General features: G+C 36.0%; 1 protein-coding gene across 1 annotated transcript; it reads left to right on the forward strand.

Annotated features, from left to right (window-relative positions):
* The first annotated feature begins 12,801 nt into the window (after nucleotides 1–12,801).
* LOC143575804 (anaphase-promoting complex subunit 8-like) lies at nucleotides 12,802–15,865 on the forward strand. Its single transcript, XM_077060078.1, has 4 exons — nucleotides 12,802–12,919; nucleotides 13,012–13,327; nucleotides 14,333–15,583; nucleotides 15,797–15,865. Exons 1-4 carry the CDS (start codon nucleotides 12,831–12,833, stop codon nucleotides 15,863–15,865), a joined length of 1,725 nt encoding a protein of 574 aa, XP_076916193.1. The 5' UTR covers nucleotides 12,802–12,830.
* The last annotated feature ends 11,146 nt before the right edge of the window (nucleotides 15,866–27,011 follow it).

Genomic DNA, 27,011 nt, shown 5'->3' on the forward strand with positions numbered 1-27,011 from the left:
GGTTCATTTGCCAGCAAAGGAATGCTTGGCTCTTCAACAAAAAGGCTCTATTGAAGGATTGTTGCCTAGCTTAAATTTTAGGCCTTTAGTTATAAGCTAATATAGATAGGCTCTTAATCTCACTAAACGATTAACTCGTGTGAATACACTATTGAACAACTTTGAGAGTACTTTGATATTGGATTTTCTTAAGAAAGAAAAAAAGGAATCCACCTGTTCCAACAAAAATATAGAAATTTAGGTTGGATGGTTTGTCCTTTGAAGGTATATATAAAAAAATTATTTACAACTAGTTATTTTCCTGATCGGACATAGTCTACTAATAAAAAAAGAATTGTTAGTATTCCACATGAGATGATATCTTACGATTAGCATTCCACGCGATAATAAATATACGCTTAGAGTGGGAGTGGGGGTGGGGGAGGGGGTGTCGAAAATGTGGCTAGTTATGAGATTTAGACGATGGATTGTGAAATAGATACTCGAGGTACTTGAGTCCTATATTTATGTAACCTTCTATTGCCATGGTGTTCGTATCTTGTGTAATCTCTTAGCAGTAGTTGATCTACTTTGTCACTAGACCAACTTCATTTTTTACAATAAACATCCATTTGTTTACAATTCAATAGCAAAAATGTGTTTATACCCTTTTACAAACAACCTAAATTGTCACCTTGTGTGCAAAACACGGCGAGTCATGTGTTTTATCTACAAAACCTTTTTCTTATACAAATTCCACGAGCCATATTCTTTTGTCATACAAAAAGTACAACCTTATATATTTACTATTTAGCATCTTTTACCCATTTGGAGTCCAAAGTTGTTCTAACAATTAAAAGAACAACCTTGTATATTAACAAATTTCACGCGCATACTTTTCTAACAATTAAAAGAACACCTCAATCAAATATAAGGCTAAGTTTAGTAAGTTTTCGCAGAACGTGACGTATTTATGAAAAGTTATGATTTTTAACTATAAATGTCTTCCTTAATTCCACCCAAACCCTAATATGCAATCTCTTTACTTAGTTCAAACCCAAAATAAACACTATAAACATGTGTATACCAATATAACATTATATGTAGCGGTTATAATATAAAAGATGCCATGAGCTCATAAACACTATTAATACCCGAACACAAAAGATTAGGTTGATAAGTTAGTTACATAGATGTTTTTTTTTCATGTGAGATATTACTTGAATGTTCGATAACGATTAGTAACTCCAACAACGGTTGGAAAATTGAATTAATGCATCTTGTTCTTTTTCTCATATCGTTTTCCCTCGACATACACAAATTGCAATAATGTAGTGCGGACACAATGCCCGTCCTTTTCCTAACCCTCACTAACACATTAAAAAGGGTTGGAGGAGGGAACCCTTACCCCGGTACCCATTTGGATACCCATCACCCCACCCCGCAAGAGGTATGACGCCGGTAAAACACCTCCATTCAGTCCGCGACAGATCTGGGCTGACCCTCAGGATCGAACCCGCGCCACTACGGCTTCCCTGTCTTAGTAGAACTTCATTGGTGACGGGTACCTCAAGGCCACCCGAATACTTGAGACCTCCCATAAAAAAGCTCAAGCCTTATCCAACCCAGCTAGACACCAATTGGTTCACTAACACATTAGGGACCACCAGAAAAATATTTCTTCTATTTTCGGATGCAAAAGGGATACAATTTGAAGATATGAGGAAAGTGACATTGACTCAAGCTATTTTATAGCCAAATTTATAGTTTCAGTGGTAAAGTGCCCAAAACAACTTTATCACACTTTAGTTCCCAAACTGCCATAGGAAAAATTCCAAAACTATTCATTTTTAGACGGAAGTTTCGAGTTTTGTCCATATTTTACGACATATTCCCAAAATGTTCATCGCAATATGTTAAAGTTAATGAGTTTTTACAAAATTGTTAGGGACGAGTATTTAGGAGTTAAAAATTTGTCGGGACAAGTATTTTATAAAATAAAATGTACGGGGCGAGTTTTTTGAAAAAACAGTTTTGTCGGGGTGAGTAAATTGTCAAAAAAATTTGTATTTTTGAATATTTTATAATTTTTGAAGAATCACGAGTAGTAGATTTCATATACAACAAATAAAAAGATCTAATTACAATGGTTAAACAGGTAAGTCGGCAACAAGCTGCGCCGCCACCCCCTTTGAATGACAAAACCGATCCTACTGAAAACAAAACTATCGTTCTTCGGCATCGTTGAGTTACTGTGCACAACTCACTACACTCTTTTCAGAAACGTAGTAACATCGAGGGTAAGAGACCTAAATGTATCGAAAGCAAAACGAATGAAGGCATGTTGATTCTCAACACACGTCTTCTCGTGCTTGGTAATTTTTTCTGCTTTTGCTTTAAGCATTGGCTGCCTAGCAACAAACATGGTGTCCCTAAGCTAGACAAGAGGGGACCCCCAATAAGGTCCACACAAGCATACAACCCCGCCCCGTCCAAACACAATAATGTATGTTGATCGGAGAGTAGACCTTCATTCACGAGGATCCGACAATAAATTCACATGAGCCTCTTTTATTTGTCGAGATTCCCACCCGTTTTAACACATCACAAGGACATCCATGACAAAATCATGTATGTATTTAAACCCCGAGAGTTCTTAGCAATGAACCGCACGTTCACCAAAATTATCTAAACAAGCTTTACGATAGACAAGGCATGGCTCATCAACTGAAAACCAGGGGATCATTAAACGATACTTAAGAGTGGTCTGGTACTCCACTGCAGACATGAGCTGGCCTAACCCTTCGATGGGGATGACAGTCAAAAAGTCTTGAGCATGAGGAGCCTGAAAACATTCTAATACCACTCTCCGACGACAGGACATGCAAATCTTTTCTCCCAAACTTTGGAAGGTTTTACCATAAAAGGGAACTCGCTAAAGCATTTTGGGCTTTAGAGGGGCGGTGTCCTTATTAGCGAACCCGCTAAGATCAAGATCGGGAATAGAGTTGTGCAAACAATCCAACGCACACGCAAAATCGGAATCTAATCCATCAACACCACAATCACGCAAAATGTGGTCCTGTAACTTCCAAGACTGTGCTCTCGAGGCTACGAAAGCATAAATGGAAACATCCTTAGCTAAATATAACCCTAAACCACCAAAACGGATAGGAAGAGAGGCTAGTCTCCATTGAAATCCCCAACAAACAGACTCCCACATACCACAATATCATCAATCGCCGCTCGAATCCATTTGCCAAAAATAGAGACCTCCATACAATCGTCACTTCCTTAACAAACATAGGCTGACATGTTGGGAGTCTGAACATCAACTTAACCACCTCCATACAGGAGCGAAGCAAGGGAAACTCACATTGAGGGTCACACAAGAAGAGATCGTAGAAAAACTTCTTGATGCTCTTCCACCGAAATGGGAAATGTACACGGTTTTGATGAGAGAAGATGAAGAGTTTGCCAATATTGATTTGGAAACAGCAGTCAATAAATTACGAACTTTTGAACTTAACATGGTTCGAAAAGAGACACCAACTGATCAGGTTCAGGATCCGGGAATGTATGGTGCGAAAGTTACTTCAAGTTCAAGTTCAAAGTCAGAATCCTCTGCTTATTACTCAAAAGGAGACTCAAACTCAAATTCAACTCATGATGGTCATGTGACTCTCAACATGGATGGTGATGTATGTTTCGTAGCTGCAGGAAGTAATTCTTCAAAACCTCAAGCCACAACTGGTAACTTTTCATCAAATGTTTCAACCTACAATTACTCACAGATGCCCATGAGTGTTAAATCAGCTGAACAGCAGTTTGCTCTCTTTGCATCTTTCATTGTATCTTATGAGAATTACATCAAGGGTAAAATAGTCGATCCCGCAACTTTGGATGAAGACTATGATCAAATTGATGCTGATGATCTAGAAGAGATGGACCTACAGTGGTAGATGGCTATGATAGTAAGACGGGTTAAAAGATTCATGAAGAAAACGGGTAGAAAGTTCGTTGGCGAAAGACCAGGTTTTGACAAATCAAATGTTAGATGTTACAACTGTCAACAATATAGTCACTTTGCCAAGGAATGTACAAATGAGAGAGTCGAACGTAGTCAGAACAGGCCTGCACAACAGAATGGGGGAGGTAGTGAGAACAGGGCTATGGTATCTAGACAAAATAGTGGATACAACTGGAATCTACAGGTTGAGGAAGTATTCGAACAGGCAAACTTGGTGAACATCGAAACTAGAGGAAACGAGAGAGAGACGGGAGAAAATCAAGCTTATATGGCAGAAGTGAACGATCAGCTCTCTGTGGTAAGTTCTGAACTTCATTGTATGCAATGTGAAAATCTATCTGAACAATTGAAAACTGTAACTGATCAGTTTGTTAGTTTGGATGCTCAATTTAAAACGTTAAAAGAAAATCATCACTACACTAAAACTAGAGAAAACAGTTACTCAGTAAAAATAAAAGCTAGTGAAAAAGATATCAGAAGTCTTAAAGCCAGTCTAGCTGATAAAATACAAGTAATTGATCTTAGTTATGAAGTGTTAGAGGAAAAAAACCAAACTAATTGCTGAAAGGGATAAACAGATAGCTGATTACCAGGTAAAAGTGGTGGAATTAAACAGAAAAATTGAACAATTTAGAAATTCCTCATCAATGCTTGATCACATCGTAAGTGTTCAACGTTCCCCAGTTAACAAAGGGGGAATTGGATTTTCTGAAGTTCCACCACCGTATAACCATAACTGTACGTATGATCCTAGTAATCAGAAATCTGTTGATGTTGAGATTAGTCAGACAGTTCCTGTCAAAGTTTCGATTAAAGAACCTGAAGTTAGTAAAAACGAAACGAGTAAGCCTGTTTATACCCTTTCACAAACAACCTAAATTGTCACCTTGTGTGCAAAACACGGCGAGTCATGTGTTTTATCTACAAAACCTTTTTCTTATACAAATTCCACGAGCCATATTCTTTTGTCATACAAAAAGTACAACCTTATATATTTACTATTTAGCATCTTTTACCCATTTGGAGTCCAAAGTTGTTCTAGCAATTAAAAGAACAACCTTGTATATTAACAAATTTCACGCGCATACTTTTCTAACAATTAAAAGAACACCTCAATCAAATATAAGGCTAAGTTTAGTAAGTTTTCGCAGAACGTGACGTATTTATGAAAAGTTATGATTTTTAACTATAAATGTCTTCCTTAATTCCACCCAAACCCTAATATGCAATCTCTTTACTTAGTTCAAACCCAAAATAAACACTATAAACATGTGTATACCAATATAACATTATATGTAGCGGTTATAATATAAAAGATGCCATGAGCTCATAAACACTATTAATACCCGAACACAAAAGATTAGGTTGATAAGTTAGTTACATAGATGTTTTTTTTTCATGTGAGATATTACTTGAATGTTCGGTAACGATTAGTAACTCCAACAACGGTTGGAAAATTGAATTTATGCATCTTGTTATTTTTCTCATATCGTTTTCCCTCGACATACACAAATTGCAATAATGTAGTGCGGACACAATGCCCGTCCTTTTCCTAACCCTCACTAACACATTAAAAAGGGTTGGAGGAGGGAACCCTTACCCCGGTACCCATTTGGATACCCATCACCCCACCCCGCAAGAGGTATGACGCCGGTAAAACACCTCCATTCAGTCCGCGACAGATCTGGGCTGACCCTCAGGATCGAACCCGCGCCACTACGGCTTCCCTGTCTTAGTAGAACTTCATTGGTGACGGGTACCTCAAGGCCACCCGAATACTTGAGACCTCCCATAAAAAAGCTCAAGCCTTATCCAACCCAGCTAGACACCAATTGGTTCACTAACACATTAGGGACCACCAGAAAAATATTTCTTCTATTTTCGGATGCAAAAGGGATACAATTTGAAGATATGAGGAAAGTGACATTGACTCAAGCTATTTTATAGCCAAATTTATAGTTTCAGTGGTAAAGTGCCCAAAACAACTTTATCACACTTTAGTTCCCAAACTGCCATAGGAAAAATTCCAAAACTATTCATTTTTAGACGGAAGTTTCGAGTTTTGTCCATATTTTACAACATATTCCCAAAATGTTCATCGCAATATGTTAAAGTTAATGAGTTTTTACAAAATTGTTAGGGACGAGTATTTAGGAGTTAAAAATTTGTCGGGACAAGTATTTTATAAAATAAAATGTACGGGGCGAGTTTTTTGAAAAAACAGTTTTGTCGGGGTGAGTAAATTGTCAAAAAAATTTGTATTTTTGAATATTTTATAATTTTTGAAGAATCACGAGTAGTAGATTTCATATACAACAAATAAAAAGATCTAATTACAATGGTTAAACAGGTAAGTCGGCAACAAGCTGCGCCGCCACCCCCCTTTGAATGACAAAACCGATCCTACTGAAAACAAAACTATCGTTCTTCGGCATCGTTGAGTTACTGTGCACAACTCACTACACTCTTTTCAGAAACGTAGTAACATCGAGGGTAAGAGACCTAAATGTATCGAAAGCAAAACGAATGAAGGCATGTTGATTCTCAACACACGTCTTCTCGTGCTTGGTAATTTTTTCTGCTTTTGCTTTAAGCATTGGCTGCCTAGCAACAAACATGGTGTCCCTAAGCTAGACAAGAGGGGACCCCCAATAAGGTCCACACAAGCATACAACCCCGCCCCGTCCAAACACAATAATGTATGTTGATCGGAGAGTAGACCTTCATTCACGAGGATCCGACAATAAATTCACATGAGCCTCTTTTATTTGTCGAGATTCCCACCCGTTTTAACACATCACAAGGACATCCATGACAAAATCATGTATGTATTTAAACCCCGAGAGTTCTTAGCAATGAACCGCACGTTCACCAAAATTATCTAAACAAGCTTTACGATAGACAAGGCATGGCTCATCAACTGAAAACCAGGGGATCATTAAACGATACTTAAGAGTGGTCTGGTACTCCACTGCAGACATGAGCTGGCCTAACCCTTCGATGGGGATGACAGTCAAAAAGTCTTGAGCATGAGGAGCCTGAAAACATTCTAATACCACTCTCCGACGACAGGACATGCAAATCTTTTCTCCCAAACTTTGGAAGGTTTTACCATAAAAGGGAACTCGCTAAAGCATTTTGGGCTTTAGAGGGGCGGTGTCCTTATTAGCGAACCCGCTAAGATCAAGATCGGGAATAGAGTTGTGCAAACAATCCAACGCACACGCAAAATCGGAATCTAATCCATCAACACCACAATCACGCAAAATGTGGTCCTGTAACTTCCAAGACTGTGCTCTCGAGGCTACGAAAGCATAAATGGAAACATCCTTAGCTAAATATAACCCTAAACCACCAAAACGGATAGGAAGAGAGGCTAGTCTCCATTGAAATCCCCAACAAACAGACTCCCACATACCACAATATCATCAATCGCCGCTCGAATCCATTTGCCAAAAATAGAGACCTCCATACAATCGTCACTTCCTTAACAAACATAGGCTGACATGTTGGGAGTCTGAACATCAACTTAGCCACCTCCATACAGGAGCGAAGCAAGGGAAACTCACATTGAGGGTCACACAAGAAGAGATCGTAGAAAAACTTCTTGATGCTCTTCCACCGAAATGGGAAATGTACACGGTTTTGATGAGAGAAGATAAAGAGTTTGCCAATATTGATTTGGAAACAGCAGTCAATAAATTACGAACTTTTGAACTTAACATGGTTCGAAAAGAGACACCAACTGATCAGGTTCAGGATCCGGGAATGTATGGTGCGAAAGTTACTTCAAGTTCAAGTTCAAAGTCAAAATCCTCTGCTTATTACTCAAAAGGAGACTCAAACTCAAATTCAACTCATGATGGTCATGTGACTCTCAACATGGATGGTGATGTATGTTTCGTAGCTGCAGGAAGTAATTCTTCAAAACCTCAAGCCAAAACTGGTAACTTTTCATCAAATGTTTCAACCTACAATTACTCACAGATGCCCATGAGTGTTAAATCAGCTGAACAGCAGTTTGCTCTCTTTGCATCTTTCATTGTATCTTATGAGAATTACATCAAGGGTAAAATAGTCGATCCCACAACTTTGGATGAAGACTATGATCAAATTGATGCTGATGATCTAGAAGAGATGGACCTACAGTGGTAGATGGCTATGATAGTAAGACGGGTTAAAAGATTCATGAAGAAAACGGGTAGAAAGTTCGTTGGCGAAAGACCAGGTTTTGACAAATCAAATGTTAGATGTTACAACTGTCAACAATATAGTCACTTTGCCAAGGAATGTACAAATGAGAGAGTCGAACGTAGTCAGAACAGGCCTGCACAACAGAATGGGGGAGGTAGTGAGAACAGGGCTATGGTATCTAGACAAAATAGTGGATACAACTGGAATCTACAGGTTGAGGAAGTATTCGAACAGGCAAACTTGGTGAACATCGAAACTAGAGGAAACGAGAGAGAGACGGGAGAAAATCAAGCTTATATGGCAGAAGTGAACGATCAGCTCTCTGTGGTAAGTTCTGAACTTCATTGTATGCAATGTGAAAATCTATCTGAACAATTGAAAACTGTAACTGATCAGTTTGTTAGTTTGGATGCTCAATTTAAAACGTTAAAAGAAGATCATCACTACACTAAAACTAGAGAAAACAGTTACTCAGTAAAAATAAAAGCTAGTGAAAAAGATATCAGAAGTCTTAAAGCCAGTCTAGCTGATAAAATACAAGTAATTGATCTTAGTTATGAAGTGTTAGAGGAAAAAACCAAACTAATTGCTGAAAGGGATAAACAGATAGCTGATTACCAGGTAAAAGTGGTGGAATTAAACAGAAAAATTGAACAATTTAGAAATTCCTCATCAATGCTTGATCACATCGTAAGTGTTCAACGTTCCCCAGTTAACAAAGGGGGAATTGGATTTTCTGAAGTTCCACCACCGTATAACCATAACTGTACGTATGATCCTAGTAATCAGAAATCTGTTGATGTTGAGATTAGTCAGACAGTTCCTGTCAAAGTTTCGATTAAAGAACCTGAAGTTAGTAAAAACGAAACGAGTAAGCCTGTTTATACCCTTTCACAAACAACCTAAATTGTCACCTTGTGTGCAAAACACGGCGAGTCATGTGTTTTATCTACAAAACCTTTTTCTTATACAAATTCCACGAGCCATATTCTTTTGTCATACAAAAAGTACAACCTTATATATTTACTATTTAGCATCTTTTACCCATCTGGAGTCCAAAGTTGTTCTAACAATTAAAAGAACAACCTTGTATATTAACAAATTTCACGCGCATACTTTTCTAACAATTAAAAGAACACCTCAATCAAATATAAGGCTAAGTTTAGTAAGTTTTCGCAGAACGTGACGTATTTATGAAAAGTTATGATTTTTAACTATAAATGTCTTCCTTAATTCCACCCAAACCCTAATATGCAATCTCTTTACTTAGTTCAAACCCAAAATAAACACTATAAACATGTGTATACCAATATAACATTATATGTAGCGGTTATAATATAAAAGATGCCATGAGCTCATAAACACTATTAATACCCGAACACAAAAGATTAGGTTGATAAGTTAGTTACATAGATGTTTTTTTTCATGTGAGATATTACTTGAATGTTCGGTAACGATTAGTAACTCCAACAACGGTTGGAAAATTGAATTTATGCATCTTGTTATTTTTCTCATATCGTTTTCCCTCGACATACACAAATTGCAATAATGTAGTGCGGACACAATGCCCGTCCTTTTCCTAACCCTCACTAACACATTAAAAAGGGTTGGAGGAGGGACCCCTTACCCTGGTACCCATTTGGATACCCATCACCCCACCCCGCAAGAGGTATGACGCCGGTAAAACACCTCCATTCAGTCCGCGACAGATCTGGGCTGACCCTCAGGATCGAACCCGCGCCACTACGGCTTCCCTGTCTTAGTAGAACTTCATTGGTGACGGGTACCTCAAGGCCGCCCGAATACTTGAGACCTCCCATAAAAAAGCTCAAGCCTTATCCAACCCAGCTAGACACCAATTGGTTCACTAACACATTAGGGACCACCAGAAAAATATTTCTTCTATTTTCGAATGCAAAAGGGATACAATTTGAAGATATGAGGAAAGTGACATTGACTCAAGCTATTTTATAGCCAAATTTATAGTTTCAGTGTTAAAGTGCCCAAAACAACTTTATCACACTTTAGTTCCCAAACTGCCATAGGAAAAATTCCAAAACTATTCATTTTTAGACGGAAGTTTCGAGTTTTGTCCATATTTTACGACATATTCCCAAAATGTTCATCGCAATATGTTAAAGTTAATGAGTTTTTACAAAATTGTTAGGGACGAGTATTTAGGAGTTAAAAATTTGTCGGGACAAGTATTTTATAAAATAAAATGTACGGGGCGAGTTTTTTGAAAAAACAGTTTTGTCGGGGTGAGTAAATTGTCAAAAAAATTTGTATTTTTGAATATTTTATAATTTTTGAAGAATCACGACTAGTAGATTTCATATACAACAAATAAAAAGATCTAATTACAATGGTTAAACAGGTAAGTCGGCAACAAGCTGCGCCGCCACCCCCTTTGAATGACAAAACCGATCCTACTGAAAACAAAACTATCGTTCTTCGGCATCGTTGAGTTAGTGTGCACAACTCACTACACTCTTTTCAGAAACGTAGTAACATCGAGGGTAAGAGACCTAAATGTATCGAAAGCAGAACGAATGAAGGCATGTTGATTCTCAACACACGTCTTCTCGTGCTTGGTAATTTTTTCTGCTTTTGCTTTAAGCATTGGCTGCCTAGCAACAAACATGGTGTCCCTAAGCTAGACAAGAGGGGACCCCCAATAAGGTCCATACAAGCATACAACCCCGCCCCATCCAAACACAATAATGTATGTTGATCGGAGAGTAGACCTTCATTCACGAGGATCCGACAATAAATTCACATGAGCCTCTTTTATTTGTCGAGATTCCCACCCGTTTTAACACATCACAAGGACATCCATGACAAAATCATGTATGTATTTAAACCCTGAGAGTTCTTAGCAATGAACCGCACGTTCACCAAAATTATCTAAACAAACTTTACGATAGACAAGGCATGGCTCATCAACTGAAAACCAGGGGATCATTAAACGATAGTTAAGAGTGGTCTGGTACTCCACTGCAGACATGAGCTGGCCTAACCCTTCGATGGGGATGACAGTCAAAAAGTCTTGAGCATGAGGAGCCTGAAAACATTCTAATACCACTCTTCGACGACAGGACATGCAAATCTTTTCTCCCAAACTTTGGAAGGTTTTACCATAAAAGGGAACTCGCTAAAGCATTTTGGGCTTTAGAGGGGCGGTGTCCTTATTAGCGAACCCGCTAAGATCAAGATCGGGAATAGAGTTGTGCAAACAATCCAACGCACACGCAAAATCGGAATCTAATCCATCAACACCACAATCACGCAAAATGTGGTCCTGTAACTTCCAAGACTGTGCTCTCGAGGCTACGAAAGCATAAATGGAAACATCCTTAGCTAAATATAACCCTAAACCACCAAAACGAATAGGAAGAGAGGCTAGTCCCCATTGAAATCCCCAACAAACAGACTCCCACATACCACAATATCATCAATCGCCGCCCGAATCCATTTGCCAAAAATAGAGACCTCCATACAATCGTCACTTCCTTAACAAACATAGGCTGACATGTTGGGAGTCTGAACATCAACTTAGCCACCTCCATACAGGAGCGAAGCAAGGGAAACTCACATTGAGGGTCACACAGGCGAGTAAGACATCTCATTAGGCCCACTGCTTTTGAAGCTATGGTAATGGCCAAACTAATAATAAAACCAACGTCCCGGCTAACCCCACCTCCAAGGAGTTTTACCCCTAAATCCGGTCTCAACCCCGATAGGAAATAAACCTACTTTTGCCTTTACCCCATTACACGACAACCAAAATACTTCGGTCTTTTTAGTATTAAGCTCAGCCCCAAACTTAGCCCCTTGGATTTAAATAATATTCAAGGCTTTAGCCACTTCAAATGACGTCTCCTATAAACGTGTCATCATCTAAGCACTTCAATGACGTCTCCTATAATCGTGCCATAATAAAATTTTAATTAATTTTACTCATAATTAGTTTTTATTTTATAACTTTTAAAATATAAAGTTTTATAAATTTCCAAATATACCATTGATTGAAACGTGTTTATTTATCAACGTTTCGACATAAATTTTATTTAAAACCGAGTGGGTCAAATTTATATTAATTATTTTTACCTACTCGGTTTTGAATAAAACTTATGCGGGGGTGATAAAAAAAACACGTTTAAGGTATATTCAAAATTTTATAAAAGATTATATTTTAAAAGTTATAAAAGAAAAACTAATCATGAGTAAAATTAATTATAATAATAAAATATTAAAAAAACAAATTTTTTGACAATTTACTCACCCCAACAAAATTGATATACAAAAAACTCGCATCTTATATTTTGTTTTATAAAATTTTCGTCCTCGACAAAATTTTAACTCCTAAATATTCATTCTGATAAATTTTGAAAAAAAAAACTCGTTAACTTTAACAATCTAGTCTAGGCCGTGCAAACAGGTTGTGATGAACATTTTAAGAATATGTTATCAAACGAGAACAAAACTCAAAACTTTATTCTAGAAATTGACATTTTCGGAATTTTTTCAACTACATAAAATTCACAAATACCGCCATATCAAACTCACCCACCACATTTCAATTTCAAAATCTCACTCAACTTCAACTCACACACAGTCAACTCCAATGGTAATCGACAAGCAAACCTGCCGGACGGAGCTCCGAATCGCAATCCAACACCTCACCGATCGTTGCCTCCACTCTGCATCCAAATGGTAACCAAACAAAACCCTTGTTCCAATTTCACCCAATTTCAAAACCCTTAAAAAAACTTAATCTTGAATTCAAAAAATTGAACAATTCACAGGGCTGCAGAACAATTGGTGGGTATCGAACACGACCCGACAAAGAACCCGCCTTCGCACACCCGGTTACAGCGCGGTTCGTCCAGTATTCTCCGTCGGTTTCGGGCTACCGATGAGACGATTACGTGCACTCCCATTGCGGGTACTTCGTATGTTTCGACACCGGTGCCCGAGGAGGAAGATGAGGCGGTGGATACCGATTTGTATCTTCTTGCGATTTCGTATTTTAATTGTAGGGAGTATAGGAGAGCTGCCCATGTGTTGTCGGATCAGACCGGGAATAAAGCTTTGTTCTTGAAGTGTTATGCTCTTTATTTGGTTTGTTTTCGTGTTCCTTTAATGATTTTGTTTACGGCTACAGTATGCCTGCCAGGTGTTCGATTAAATGTTAATGGCGTAAATTGACATGATGTTACGTGATGCAGTTGTTATATATGATTTAGTTTATGGGTTATGTTCGAGTTGTTGTTGGCGGGATTACTAGGGGCATTGTTAGTTGTTTTATACCGTTTAAGCCTTTTGTTTACATGCCCGCCAGGTGTTCGATTAAATGCTAATGGCGTAAATTGACATGATGTTACGTGATACGGTTGTTATATATGATTTCGTTTATGGGTTATGTACGAGTTGTTGTTGGGGGATTACTTGGGAAATTGTTAGTTGTTTGATTTACTGTTTGAGGATTTTGTTTTCGTGCCCGCCAAGTGTTCGATTAAATGCTAATGATGTAAATCAACATGATGTTTTTTACAACATTTATTGTTTACTATTTCAGAATTTGATAACACCATTGATGATGAATATCCCTGTGACTGTATTAGTTTTGGTGGTGTATACGTTGAAGAACATGGTCTTATGTTTCTTGGCCATACTGTTACTTCGTTAACATTAACCATTTCATGACTCTGAACACAAGCGATATAATTTTTCTTGGAAAGTACCGAAAAACAGATATTTTTTGGTTTCTGTACGTGTTTGTTAAATATTTTCTGTATTTACTCTACTACGATATATAGCTGGAATATCAATTTGTTTTGGTTTTCTTGGTTTGCTGTAAATTCTACATAAGATATTACTGAACTTATATTCTTATATGTTAAATAGAATATTTTTGTGTTGCCTTTTGAACCTAATTGTAGCTGGATATCAATTTTTATATTACCGAGTTTAAAGGTAGCTTGACAGGGGAAGGTCAAAAGTGGCCCTAAATGTATTCATATTTGCATAAAACATTAAAACCTGTTGAATCGTTATATTTAAAAAGTTAGATTGTTAACTGAAATAACATATGCTGAACCAGTGACTCTCATTTGGTTATTCCAGGCTGGCGAAAAGAGAAAAGAAGAAGAAACAATTGAACTCGAGGGACCTTTAGGTAAACCCGATTCTGTGAACGCTGAACTCGTGTCCATAGAACGAGACCTAGCCGCGGCTCGCAACAACGGTTCAATCGACTCGTTTGGGCTCTACTTATACGGTCTTGTCCTCAAAGCAAAAGGCAACGAAAACCTAGCCCGAACCTTACTAGTCGAGTCAGTGAACACCTACCCATGGAACTGGACCGCATGGTCAGAACTCCGATCCCTATGCACCACAATCGACACACTAAATGGGCTCAAACTCAACAACCATTGGATGAAAGACTTCTTCCTTGCAAGCACATATCATGAGTTACGCATGCATAACGAGTCTTTAACCAAATACGATCAGTTGCAATTAACTTTTGGTTCAAGTAATTACATCAAAGCCCAAATCGCGAAAGCCGAATACAGCCTACGCGATTTTGAACACGTGGAAGTTATATTTGAAGAGCTTCTTAGAACCGACCCGTATCGTATTGATGACATGGACATGTATTCCAATGTGTTGTATGCTAAAGAATGCGCCTCGGGACTAAGTTACCTCGCTCACCGAGTTTTCTTGACCGATAAATACCGACCCGAATCGTGTTGTATAATCGGTAACTACTATAGTTTAAAGGGTCTTCACGAGAAGTCGGTTATGTACTTTCAACGCGCGTTAAAGTTGGATAAAAAGTATTTATCTGCGTGGACGTTAATGGGCCATGAATATGTTGAGATGAAAAACACTCCTGCTGCGGTTGATGCTTACAGACGGGCCGTGGATATAAGCCCGTGTGATTATCGGGCATGGTATGGGCTCGGACAGGCTTATGAAATGATGGCAATGCCGTTTTACGCTCTTCATTATTTTAAAAAGGCGGTTCATTTGCAGCCGGGTGATTCACGGTTGTGGATTGCTATGGGTCAGTGTTATGAACGGAATGAAATCGGTTTGATTGATAAAGCGATTAAGTGTTACAAACGGGCTACTGATTGTAATGATCGGGAAGCTATTGCGATTCATAAGTTGGCTAGTTTGCATAAAGAATTAGGGCAAAATGATGAGGCTTATTATTATTATAAGAAAGATTTAGAAAGAATGGAAGACGAAGAACGAGACGGGCCGAATATAGTTGAAGCTTTATCGTTTCTTTCAAGTTATTGTAGAGAGCATGGAAGATTTGAAGATGCTGAGGTGTATTGCATTCGTCTTCTTGATTACAATGGCCCGGTAAGTTGCATGTTTGTTGATATAGATTATGTTTTATGACTTTCTCTCTTTCGGGTCAAATGGGTGAGTTTAAAATTAAATCTTTTTGGACATAACGTGTTTCAACCCGTTAATCTATGTGACGAGTCCATTTTGACATGTTTTGATTTTTGTTATCTTATTTGACACTATCTTTTATGAAGTTATTTGATTGGATTTTAATTGTGATTGCAGGAGAAGGAAATGGCAAAAGATTTGCTTCAAGAAATTAAGTTTGCACAATCTCAACATTTTTCGTCGTAAATGTTGTGGTGGGCTATGAAGTATGAATCAACTTGTTTTCTATATTTGTGCATTAATATGAAGCACACATAGTTATTAAGATCTAACCATTATGCTGTTTTGAGAACTTGGTTTGGGAAATACTTTGATTCATTTTGTTCAAAGTAGTTACTAGTTAATAGTTAGCCGTCGTCTGTAATCTTTGAATATCACTGTTTGATAATAGTTTTTTTCTATCGGTCATTTGTTTGCTGGAAGTTTGTTAAATGACTGTCGGCGGCTTTTTGGCAATCTTGGATTGCGTGGTGATTGGTTGCTTTCTTAAGTCGTGTCGTATTTAGGTACTGTTTATTCAGTTTGATGAGAATGGATGGATATGGTGGTCGATGGTGGAGAGATGACTACCTGAGAGAGGGTATACTTAAATAACATGGATTTTAACTTCAGTTAGTGTCGAACTTTGTTAAGGTCGGTTGTATGCGAATGCGGGTGGTAAGTCTTTTGTAATCTATCCGGCAACGGGTTGCACCTGTTAAAAAACCCACCTACTGTGAGCATAAACTAAACAAACTTACCTTACAAACTAGTAAAACAACACTACTACATAAAAAACTGATCAACAACTTCGACCCGTGACCTGTTTACCCGCTGACCTGTGTGAACAAACCCGATTAACCCAACATGGTTTCAGTGTAAAGAGAATTTGTTTTAATTTTGATTTTTTAGATAAAATATTGTGATGTTGAAAAATGTCAAACTTCAATTCAATATCAAACAATACTAAATATTAACTACTAAGGAGATAACTAATTAACTAGTGCTAAATACTAATTGTTGGTTTTTTGTTGATTGGCTGTATATGAATATAAAGTTGAGGGGCTTATTATGTGAAGTCTTGGAAAGTGGGAGGTTGCTAAGAAGAGCTACTGGATTCTTGGAGGACTAAAGTTTAATTTGTCTGTTCGTCTCTTCTATATATTATCTGGTTAAATCAGGGTTGGCTTTAGTTGTTTATACAGATAGATCAAGTCTTAAGAGTTAAGATCAAGTTGCATTTTCTGATCTTAAGTGTAATTTGTATGTTTTTATTATACTCCGTCATTTTGATGAGAGAATTGTTGTATCTGGATAAACAATTTGAGATTAAATAAATTTGGTTTGAGTATTTCGAGTTTAAATCCATGTTCATGACATATGTATAATTATTTATCTATAACTATTACTATCATCATTCATCAATTATGATAAAGTGATTAGTGTTAATTTGGCATTTGCAATAATCACTTGAAAAATGCTTGTTTGAACTTGTTCCATTTAAACTTTGAAGTAGTCATAGACTTTATTTAAATAAGCCATTGACAAGTCAGCTAGCACAAGAAGATTCTAGACGACTTATATATGTTCGTACATTTGACCTCCACGAGTGCAAATCCACTTAGTATTCCCGACAGAAGTGACGATAAAAGTTATATAGTACCAACATATGATGGCTTCATCCACATTACATATTGTGTTTTTTTGTTTTTGTTTTTAATAGATACTTAACTCCTGTTTCTCTTGAATAGATTCTAATGCTTGATCCCATTTTCTAATACAATATTTCGTTAGTAAACCATACACTTACTACTATATTCTTATATTCCTATAACATAAAGTCATAAAGATATAAATGCATTAATTAAACACACATTCCATTTTATACTGATAAGAGATATCAAGAACATGGATATTGATCACAACCGATCGACTCTTATAGACACAAAACTTAAAGAACAAGACACATTAAATTAGGAAACATATTCATATTACGAATCTGAATTAAATAACATAAATGAAAAAAATAACTTACACACCAAGTTATTCGTTTACACTTTACACCAACTTATTCATTTGGACCCTAACTTTAGATCTGCACCATTGAGATCAACCGTACCACCCTTAATATCCTTCGAGTTATCCTTCAACAAATGCAACAATAAAAATATTACAACAACTACTATGCATATACCTTCACTTTCTCCAAATCCACAAGTATAATTAAACTAAGCACTAGTATTGGTCCAAAACAGATCTTTAAACAGTTGCTTCTTGATCTTCCACCTACTTGGTGGAAGCTCAGTTATTCCGCCTCCAGTCTCCTGCTTCCCGCTTCCAAATATCAGTTCTTTTAGAATCCTTTTCTTAATCTTCCCTCTCTTCGCCGGAAGCTTGTCAAAAGAAGGTCCGGAAGCCTTCCGCTTCCAGCAGCCTCCTCCGGTGCTCATCGGTTGCTTTCCCAATTCTCCCATCTCCTACCTTGTGTGAAATGTGTGTTTTTTGTGATATAATAAAAAAGAATGTGAGTTTGTGTATAGTTAGTATGTGATTTTAGATTGGAATATGTGACTTGTATATATATCAAGTTTATATGTAGAAGTGGGGCTAGTGACTTTTTGTATTGATTACGCGTTAACAATGAATCATTGACGGCTTCTTTGTTGTGTGTCATGTCACCTTAATTCTAATTACAAGAAATGACTTCAAAGACTTGGTCACCCACTAGCAAAATGAATGCATGGTTATGTTTTATAGAAGGGAACAATAATATTAATTTGCCCCCCACGGATGCCACCCTGCCCGTCACCGCCGTCGTGAGCAACCCAACGACGTTAACACTGTATTCTCGGGGTTTAAAATACAAGAAAAAAAAATGATAAGATTGGATATGAGAAGAAAGGAAAATAAATTATATACTTAAAATGAATTCTCGAGTTAAAATAAAAGAAAAGAAAACAAAGTGTTAATTACATTCTTGAGTTAGATCGGAAGAAAAAGATAGAGAAAGAAATTGTAACTTTACAATTATGTTCTCATAGCAACATGGAAAATAAAATTGAGAAAAGATAAATTAATAATATTGTAATGGGCTATGAACTTTCATTCACAATTATGCATATTTGGCAGGAAAATTTTTAAGAAAAAAAGGTCTAAGTTTTCTTTTCATTTTTTTTAATGAAAAAACTCAAGAATTAAAAAAGAAAAATTTTCTTATCTTTTCATTTCCAAACCATTAAATAATAAACTCAAGAATACAATGTAATTTAATTATACTATGGATTAAAGATGAAAGTTGGTGCCACGAGTGACTAGATTGGTCTACTTGACGACACGTGGTTGGTCTATGTTTTTTTTGTTTTATAAATAGTTTTTATTTGTATTGTGTTTTTATTTTTCTATTTTAAACAGCTTTCTTAGTTAGAACATTTTGTTTTTTATAGTGCTAATATAGTCGATTCCACATAAATTCATGTCAATTTGCCGCTGCAACTCGCATGTTATTTTGTGTTTTTTGTTTTGTATTGTTATTTTTTTTCTTTTTTAAATATGTTAATTTGTTGTATTTGATCATTAACGAATTTAGGTTATGGGTTTTGTTTCAGAGTCATAACCCAATATTGATCGAATTAATGTTGACTTGTAGCCGCAACATGCTTTACCAACCAACTATATGTAGTTTCAAATATGTTTTTTTTTCTTTATTATAAGCTATATGAGTGTCAATACCATCAGCCCGACGTAACTCACTGGGTACTCTATCTGGTTTGGATTATTGAGATATGTTACACATGTAGGAGGTGTTTGGACTTTGGATTGATTAATTGAAAATTTAATTAATTAATTGCAAAAGCTATATAATAATTTATTATTCGTCAATTGTCATGTAACATTTTAAAAGTATTGGAATCTCGGTTTTACTCTTTTACGGCTTGATCAATTCAGCTGCACGACAGGAGGTCAACTTGTCAGTTATTAGACGCCTTTATTACTATATAACCAACGACTTTTATCACAAGAAGATATACAACGCGTCCGACGTTAGCACTTGCTGCATATTGTTAGGCCAAGTGTAATGTATTATAATTTCATTATTTATTAGTTAGTTTGAAAAGATCATTTAAATATTAATTGTATTAAAACAACCTTAAAATTTAAAAAGGTGAATATTAAATGATGAGTATATATACAAGTAAAGTGGTGACGGTGATGATGAAGAGATGGTGATATAACGCTAATAAGAAAATGAAGAATACTGACTAACGAAGGCAACAAATAACCTTATGATTTATCATGCAGTCTTAAGTAAATTCAATTATACTAATGTCAATATTGAGTTATTGAGGATGCTAAAATCACCAACATAGGGTTGTTAGAGGAAACTGTTCTCTTAGCCTTTCGGTCGCTAAATGCCTAAATCTGTGATCCTTTTCTCGATTCTGCAATTCATTCCAAATGAGTTTCGTGTAGGGATCGAGAACTCAAAAGTTTAATTAGTAGGTGAGTGCTAAGAGGATTCATATCACAAGTTCTTGTAATTATTATTTTATATACTATTGATCCATGCATGATGCATGCAAATTCTGAAATCCATCCTTTTTTCTTGAATGAAACTAAACACTATAAATCCAATATTATTATAATACAATTTCATGTCAATGTAGAGCTAGCTCACTTGATAGAGACACTATTGCCTCTTAATTGAAAAGGTCCCTAGTATGAGTGTAATTCAGATTTATTGGTTTTCATAATAAATAGAATAGGAGTAACATTATCGTTTAAAAAAACAAAATTACAATTTCATGTTAGGAAATATTCAAAATAGAATAGGAGTAACATTATCGTTAAAAAAAATTATACAATTTCGTGTTAGGAATCACACCGAAACAAAATATAATGTTTATTGATAACTTTTTGTCAAGAACAATAATCAGTTAGTAATAACAAATCAAAAAACAAGTACAAACGTACCAAGAATTTATTTCTTTGTAAACGCTAACAAGATATTCTTCAAACTCAACACTAGTGTGATCGAAAACAGTTCTTTAAACACTTGCTTCTTGATCTTGCACCTACTAGGTGGAAGTTTGGTGTCTCCGCCTTCGGTTGCTTGTTTCCAATCTCCAAATACGAGTTCATTGAGAATTATTTTCTTAATCTTCTGTCTGTTTGCTGGAAGGTTGTCGAAAGGTCCGACAACCTTTCGACATTCGCCTCCTGTGCGAATCGGTTGCTTTCCCAAGTCACCCATCTCCTACTTTGAGAGTGTGAAAATGTGTGTTTTGGATATAATTAGAAAGAATGAGATTTTGTGTATAACTATCTGTATGTGCTTTTGGATTAAAATATGTGACATATATGTACATATAGAAGGAAGTTGGTGACTTAGTGTTAATTAATTACGTGTTGATAAATTGATAAGTTGACGATGTCGTTGGCAAATGTTAAGTATAACTGCAAAGACTTAGTCACCACTTAGGTCACTAATTAATAAGATGGTTTTGTCGTTTAGAAGGGAGCAGAAAATATGTACACGTTTATATATAGTGAATTTTGGTAGCATATATTCTAGAATGGACACTACCGTGACCATACGGACAAAACAATTAAGCAGATCAGCAGATGTTTGGTTTAATCATATCTGAATCGGTAAGATTTGATCGAATCATACATCAACCTCTTTTCCATTCAACATCAATCACATTCTGACTGACTTAGACTCAATCTTACCTATTTAGATGTTTTTCTTTTAGAACCCAATGGTGTGAACTCTGACCGAATCACGTGTTCACCTTTTAACGGTTCCATTCGGAGATAAACAAACAACCCCTAAAACTGGGTATAGTTAGTTTTAATTTTTATCAACCATTTATGTAATGAGGCACATGTCTAAGTAAAGATAAAAATTTAGGATCAACTAAAAATAGCAATAGATATAATTTATGAATTTGATGTGAACAAGGATTTACGGAATGAGAGGAATGCCTAGTAAGGATAAACAAAACTCAAGAAAAATAACAAATAATAGTATCATAAGGATGTACTCATTAAAGCCAAATTTTAATCATACTATGCACAGGCTCTTTGAGAGGCAAGCGCATGCATTGACGAGTGATTTGAGTGTATGCATACACATCCTAGGACAAGTTCCTACATCTCCATGGCCTCATGCACCTCTCTAGCTAGCATTAAGGCGACACCGCCACTTAGGCTCACCGTCACAAGTTCTTTTTAATTACAATTATACTTTTTTTTCTTAGCTACACACTACAAGAAAAATGACATTTAGTGGCACACATTTTTAATGACATTTAGCTTTTATGTCACTAATTTATGTTTTTAATGACACTTTACGTATGTCATATTTGCTTATAACACATATTTAGTGACACTTAGTTTTAATGCCACTAATTTATGATTTTAGATGTAACCCTAGGTCCTCCATCGATTGAAGAAACGTTAGTGATTTGAAGCAATTTGTTCTCTTACATCAAGCGATTCAAAATCAATCTCCTCTCCCCGTCTTCAGTGCTGTTGCAACGTATCTTCAATGGCGGTCAATTTGTATGAATTCTTGTGGCGTGATTTGTTTCACAACCGTCTTTACCTTGCATCACTGTGAGTTGAATTTCATAGTTTAGGTTATTTTAGTGCTCGTTCCTTGATTTTGTGTGTGAATTGGCTTTCAGCGGTGGAGGATTTTGAAATGCAGTGGCCGAAGCAGTTGAATACTCCACTTAAGGTCGTGTATCCAGAAATTGCAGATGTTATTGAGCTTGAAAAGGCTCGTCAATGGAAGGTCATCACTTATACTATTACTTAAAATGTGAATAAGGATTTCATTGCACAGATTAAGGGATGAATAGAGAGGACACAACTAATTTAGGTTTAAATTGAAGTTTCCTTTCAAAATTTAAGTATGGATAAATTATGCTTATATAAACTTTGTATGAATATTAACTAATATTAGAAATCAAATATTCTTATTCTGTTTTTTTCTTCATAATCAAGTAGTAGTAAGATTGATTTTTATTTTCAAAATTCAGAAAACAGTGATAATGGATTCAAAGTTTCATTATTTGATTCTGATTGGATCAGTGATGCAAGCAGTTAGATCAGTGGTAACCAACAAATAAAATGAAGGGTAGCCTAGCACTAGATACTATGGTGGAAATGAGCAACAAAATTTTTTTGAATCATCGTATTCATTATGAATTAAGTTCACTCAATCCATTTTCAAAATAGTCTTTGATAAGTTGTATACATCTTATGTTGCATTTTGATTTGAAGTTGTTAAATATTTAACTTCTAGGTTTATTGACATGGCATGAATCTTATGTCAAAAGTGTGCATTCGAAGCCTTTCGGTCAGACCCTGCAAAAATGAGGAGGTAATTACACTTCACTCAAACATGCATATTTCTAACACCAATTTATATGCATTAAACTTACAAAATGTTTACTTATCTTTTTAGATGCAGTGATTTTAAGTTGTTAAATATTAAAGGCTAATGAAATAATCATGGCACTTAATTCTCCTCATTTGAAATGCAAGATTGTTTTATCATCAAATTAGTGAATTTTAAAAGATTCTTTTCACTAAAACTAGCTTGAAATAATGTAATTAAAAAGTATAACAATGTGATAGATTAAATTACATTCTGGAAATTGTTTTAGATCTCACACCGTTAGTGTTGTTGATTGTAGGCTAACTTTTACCATGATCTTTAGCCTATTGTCAGGAAAGAGATTTGCATATTGATGGTTAGTCTCAATGCAAGCTGGTCACACCATCCATACCATAGGTGATCATTTTTACCATAGGTAATCATTTTTGTAAGATAACATACTAACCGTTAGAGATTCAGCCAAACAACAAAAGATGAAATATTAAATCTCCAAATTGGTCATGAAGCCATGCCCAAGTTACCCCATGTTGTAGACTTCTAGTTTTATCAATTTAATTATTTATGATTTTTAGTTAATACTCTCTGCATTGTAACTACTAGTATCTTAATTTCTATTTTTTCTAAAGACTAGGATATAGTTGGTGGTTAGTTTTTCTGCGAGACCTTAAAATTTTTTTGGTTTTGTTGTCAGTATGTTAATTAGATGGCTTTTTTTTTGTGGCAGCCATGAGGCAGGCTGGGTGGTGGATTAGCGGTTTTTGTTACTGGTTTCGGAACTCGTTTGCTAAAGGTGTTTTGGTTTTCACATATACAAGTATGTTTATTCGTTTATGAGTGATTGCATTGTTTCGAGTTCAAGGCTCGACACCTGATAACATGTAAGCAATAGTAATTTTATTTTTAACTTTGGTTTAGTATGAAGTTTGCTTTCAATATGATGCTTTTAACTTTATTTAATTAGCTTAGGAGGCATTAACTTTGAACTCTTCCCTACTGCTACATATTACACAGTGGTTCTTCAGTCTTTACATGAATTTCGATTCTAAGAACGCTTGAAATAAAGGAACTTGTCGAGAGGCAATTGGATGTGGCACTAAAGGTTTGAACTTTCTCCAAAAAAGTTATATTTTTGCTGGATTTTATTTAATTAGATATTTAGGCTCATCTAACTTACGAGTGCCCCAGTTTAACTTAAAAGAGCTCGAGGTTGGCTTGTTTAACTTACGATATTTCGAACTTGAGGCTCCCGAGCCGACTCGAGCTCAAAAACTGAAGCTCGGGCTCGTTTATGCTCAGCTCGATCGAGCTTTTTAACGAGACAATCTTGAGTAGCTCGGCTCGTTTCATCCCTAAACAAGGCAAGTGTCGATATAGTTGATTTCAATAGGTTATTATCGGTTTTAGGTTAATAATTAAGTTGGTCACACAAGTTAGTGTCCATATTGGTTACATATTGAATAGTCTTTATTTTTTTTGTTAGGTACCTCACATGAAGATTGAAGATGGTAAAAGGGGTTAATGAGCGTGATGAAGTTTTCAGTTTTTATTCAAATATTTGTTACTTTTCATTTTGTATGTGTGACATTTTGACTTGATTTGAGAGTTATTAGATGTTTGGTATGTGGTTGGCATGGATAGTTTTGTGTTTAGAATGTGATCGAACTTTTGAAAGTGGTTGCAGATGAAAATAAGTACTACTAAAACCCATATATTTTAGTGGCATATGGAAAAAGTGCCACTAAAAGCCAAAAAGTTGGTAGTGGCAGACGACTAAAAGTGCCTCTAAAAGTCTAAAGGTTGTAGTGGCAGGCTAAAAAAGTCAATAAAAGTCTAGTTTTTATGCAGACGAAAAAAGTGTCACTAAAAGCCCAAAAAGTTTGTAGTGGCAAACATAAAAAGTGCCACTAAAAGGCTTTATGTTAGCGCTTCTAGTGACACTTTTTTTGTGTGTCACTCATTCCAACAAGGGTAATTAGTGACACTTTTTGGGTTTCTTGTGACACTTTTTGTGTGCCATTAAATGGCTTTTTATTTATAGTGACATGTTACAATTTATAGAGATTAAATGATAGACCTCCTATTTTACACCTTATCATCCTACTAAAATGGAAATGACATGATTATCTTTATTTACCGTTGACATCCAACCCTTTTTCTTATTTGTAGTGACATGTTACAATTTATAGGCATTCATGCACATCCAACCCTTTTTCTTATATGAAATTGAATGCTTATAATTTTATAAATCCCATTTTATTATACAATTTCATGTTAGGAAATCACACCCAAACAATACATACTTATGCATCAACACGAAAGTAACTAATTAAGGCTAAAAGAACGGTTATTTACATAAATCACAAATTATAGTTTTATTTCAATTCGTTTATGTACAATAATTAGTTTGCAACAAATCAAAATACAAAGTGTAACGTACCCACAGGCCAGTATTAATTTATTTTTTATATATACATGCTAACAAGATATCATTTAGTTAACCCAAGTTCTTTAAGCAGTTAACTTGCTTCTTGATCTGCCACTGGTTTGGTAACTCCGACTCCGGTTGCTTGTTTCCTGCCTCCTCCACATATCAGTTCTTTGAGAATCTTTTTCTTAATCTTCCATCTGTTCACTGGAAGCTTGCCAAAAGAAGGTCTGGCACCAGAAGCCTTCCGACAGTTGCCTCGGGTGCGGATCGGTTGCTTTCCCAGGTCACCCATATATATATATATATAAACGTGTGTTTTTTATATAATAAAAAAATGAGATATTGTGTATTGTGTTTTTGGATTGAAATATGTGACATATATATAGACAAAACTTTGCGTGTTAAGTGTCATTACAAAGTGCAAAGACTTGGTCACCACTCGGCTCGCTAATAAAGTGGTTTTGTCGTTTTGAAGCAAGCAGAAATATGTACACGTTTATATTGAATATTTGTAGCATTCTAGAATGTACACTTAAATAGTTTACGTGACCATACGGACCTATAAATTAAATCTGGGATGGTTTAAATTTCTAACATAACTTTTTCAAGACAAAAGGTTAAATATTAATTGTATTAAAAAAGTTATAAAAAAGTGAATGTTGAATATAATGTAGGTTGAGTGCGTGGTGACTGTGAATACAACAGATAACTTAATAGAGAGGGTCGTCCCTAAGAATCTCTAAGAATTTCAAAAATGAGCGAGTAAAAAAAATGGGTCTCTAAATCACAACCGAGCCAACTAGAGCTCGGCTTGGATCTAAACCGAGCTGAAAGGTATAGCTCGAGCTTCGCTCATCTACAAACCGGGCATTCTTGGCTCAGTGTGGCTCGAATTCTTTCGGTCCACTGGCGATAGATTCTCACTGGTCACCATTTTAGGCAACTTTTCATTAATTACGTAAATTTAAAGCATTTCTAATAGAGTTTCTATAAGCCATGGGCCATTAGGCCCTGCTTAGACCTTATCAGGCGTTGCCTTCAGCCTTAACACTGTGAAAAGGGCGGGCCCCCCTGAAACCCTCATGCTTAGAGGTTTTGCTCTTAGATCCTTAAACGTTCATAGGTAGTTTTTGAATGAGCTTCTGCTTTACATATTCTGCCTCATATGTCTGTGTTATGATTCATCATTTATTCTTATGTAAATCAACTTATCCTAACGTAAATATTGATTAACGTAAATATTGATGACGCTAAAATCACGAACATATAAACGTCAGGAGAACCACATCATCATCATCATCATCATCATCATCATTTATCGTTGATACATGCATGCACATCCATCCCTAATTTTATTCTTGAATGAAATTGAACGCTTATATATCCCATTTTATTATACAATTTATGTTAACCAGAGGGGCTGGGGCTTGCTTCAGTTGCCAGAACATGATGGATGACCCGGATGTCCCGAGTTCGAATCCTGATTCCGACCGGATTTTACCAGAGTATTAAAACCT

Source organism: Bidens hawaiensis, unplaced genomic scaffold (assembly GCF_021521415.1).
Source record: "Bidens hawaiensis isolate Kalapana, Puna unplaced genomic scaffold, B.hawaiensis_p1.1 tig00027752_1, whole genome shotgun sequence".
Classification (NCBI taxonomy): Eukaryota; Viridiplantae; Streptophyta; class Magnoliopsida; order Asterales; family Asteraceae; genus Bidens; species Bidens hawaiensis.

Bases quoted from the DNA above. Each gene is read 5' to 3' on its own strand.
- LOC143575804 (XM_077060078.1), top strand. From the start codon at position 12,831: ATGGTAATCGACAAGCAAACCTGCCGGACGGAGCTCCGAATCGCAATC. The intron at 12,920-13,011 runs GTAACCAAACAA...AACAATTCACAG, and splicing joins CTCCACTCTGCATCCAAATG to GGCTGCAGAACAATTGGTGG. The intron at 13,328-14,332 runs GTTTGTTTTCGT...TGGTTATTCCAG, and splicing joins AGTGTTATGCTCTTTATTTG to GCTGGCGAAAAGAGAAAAGA.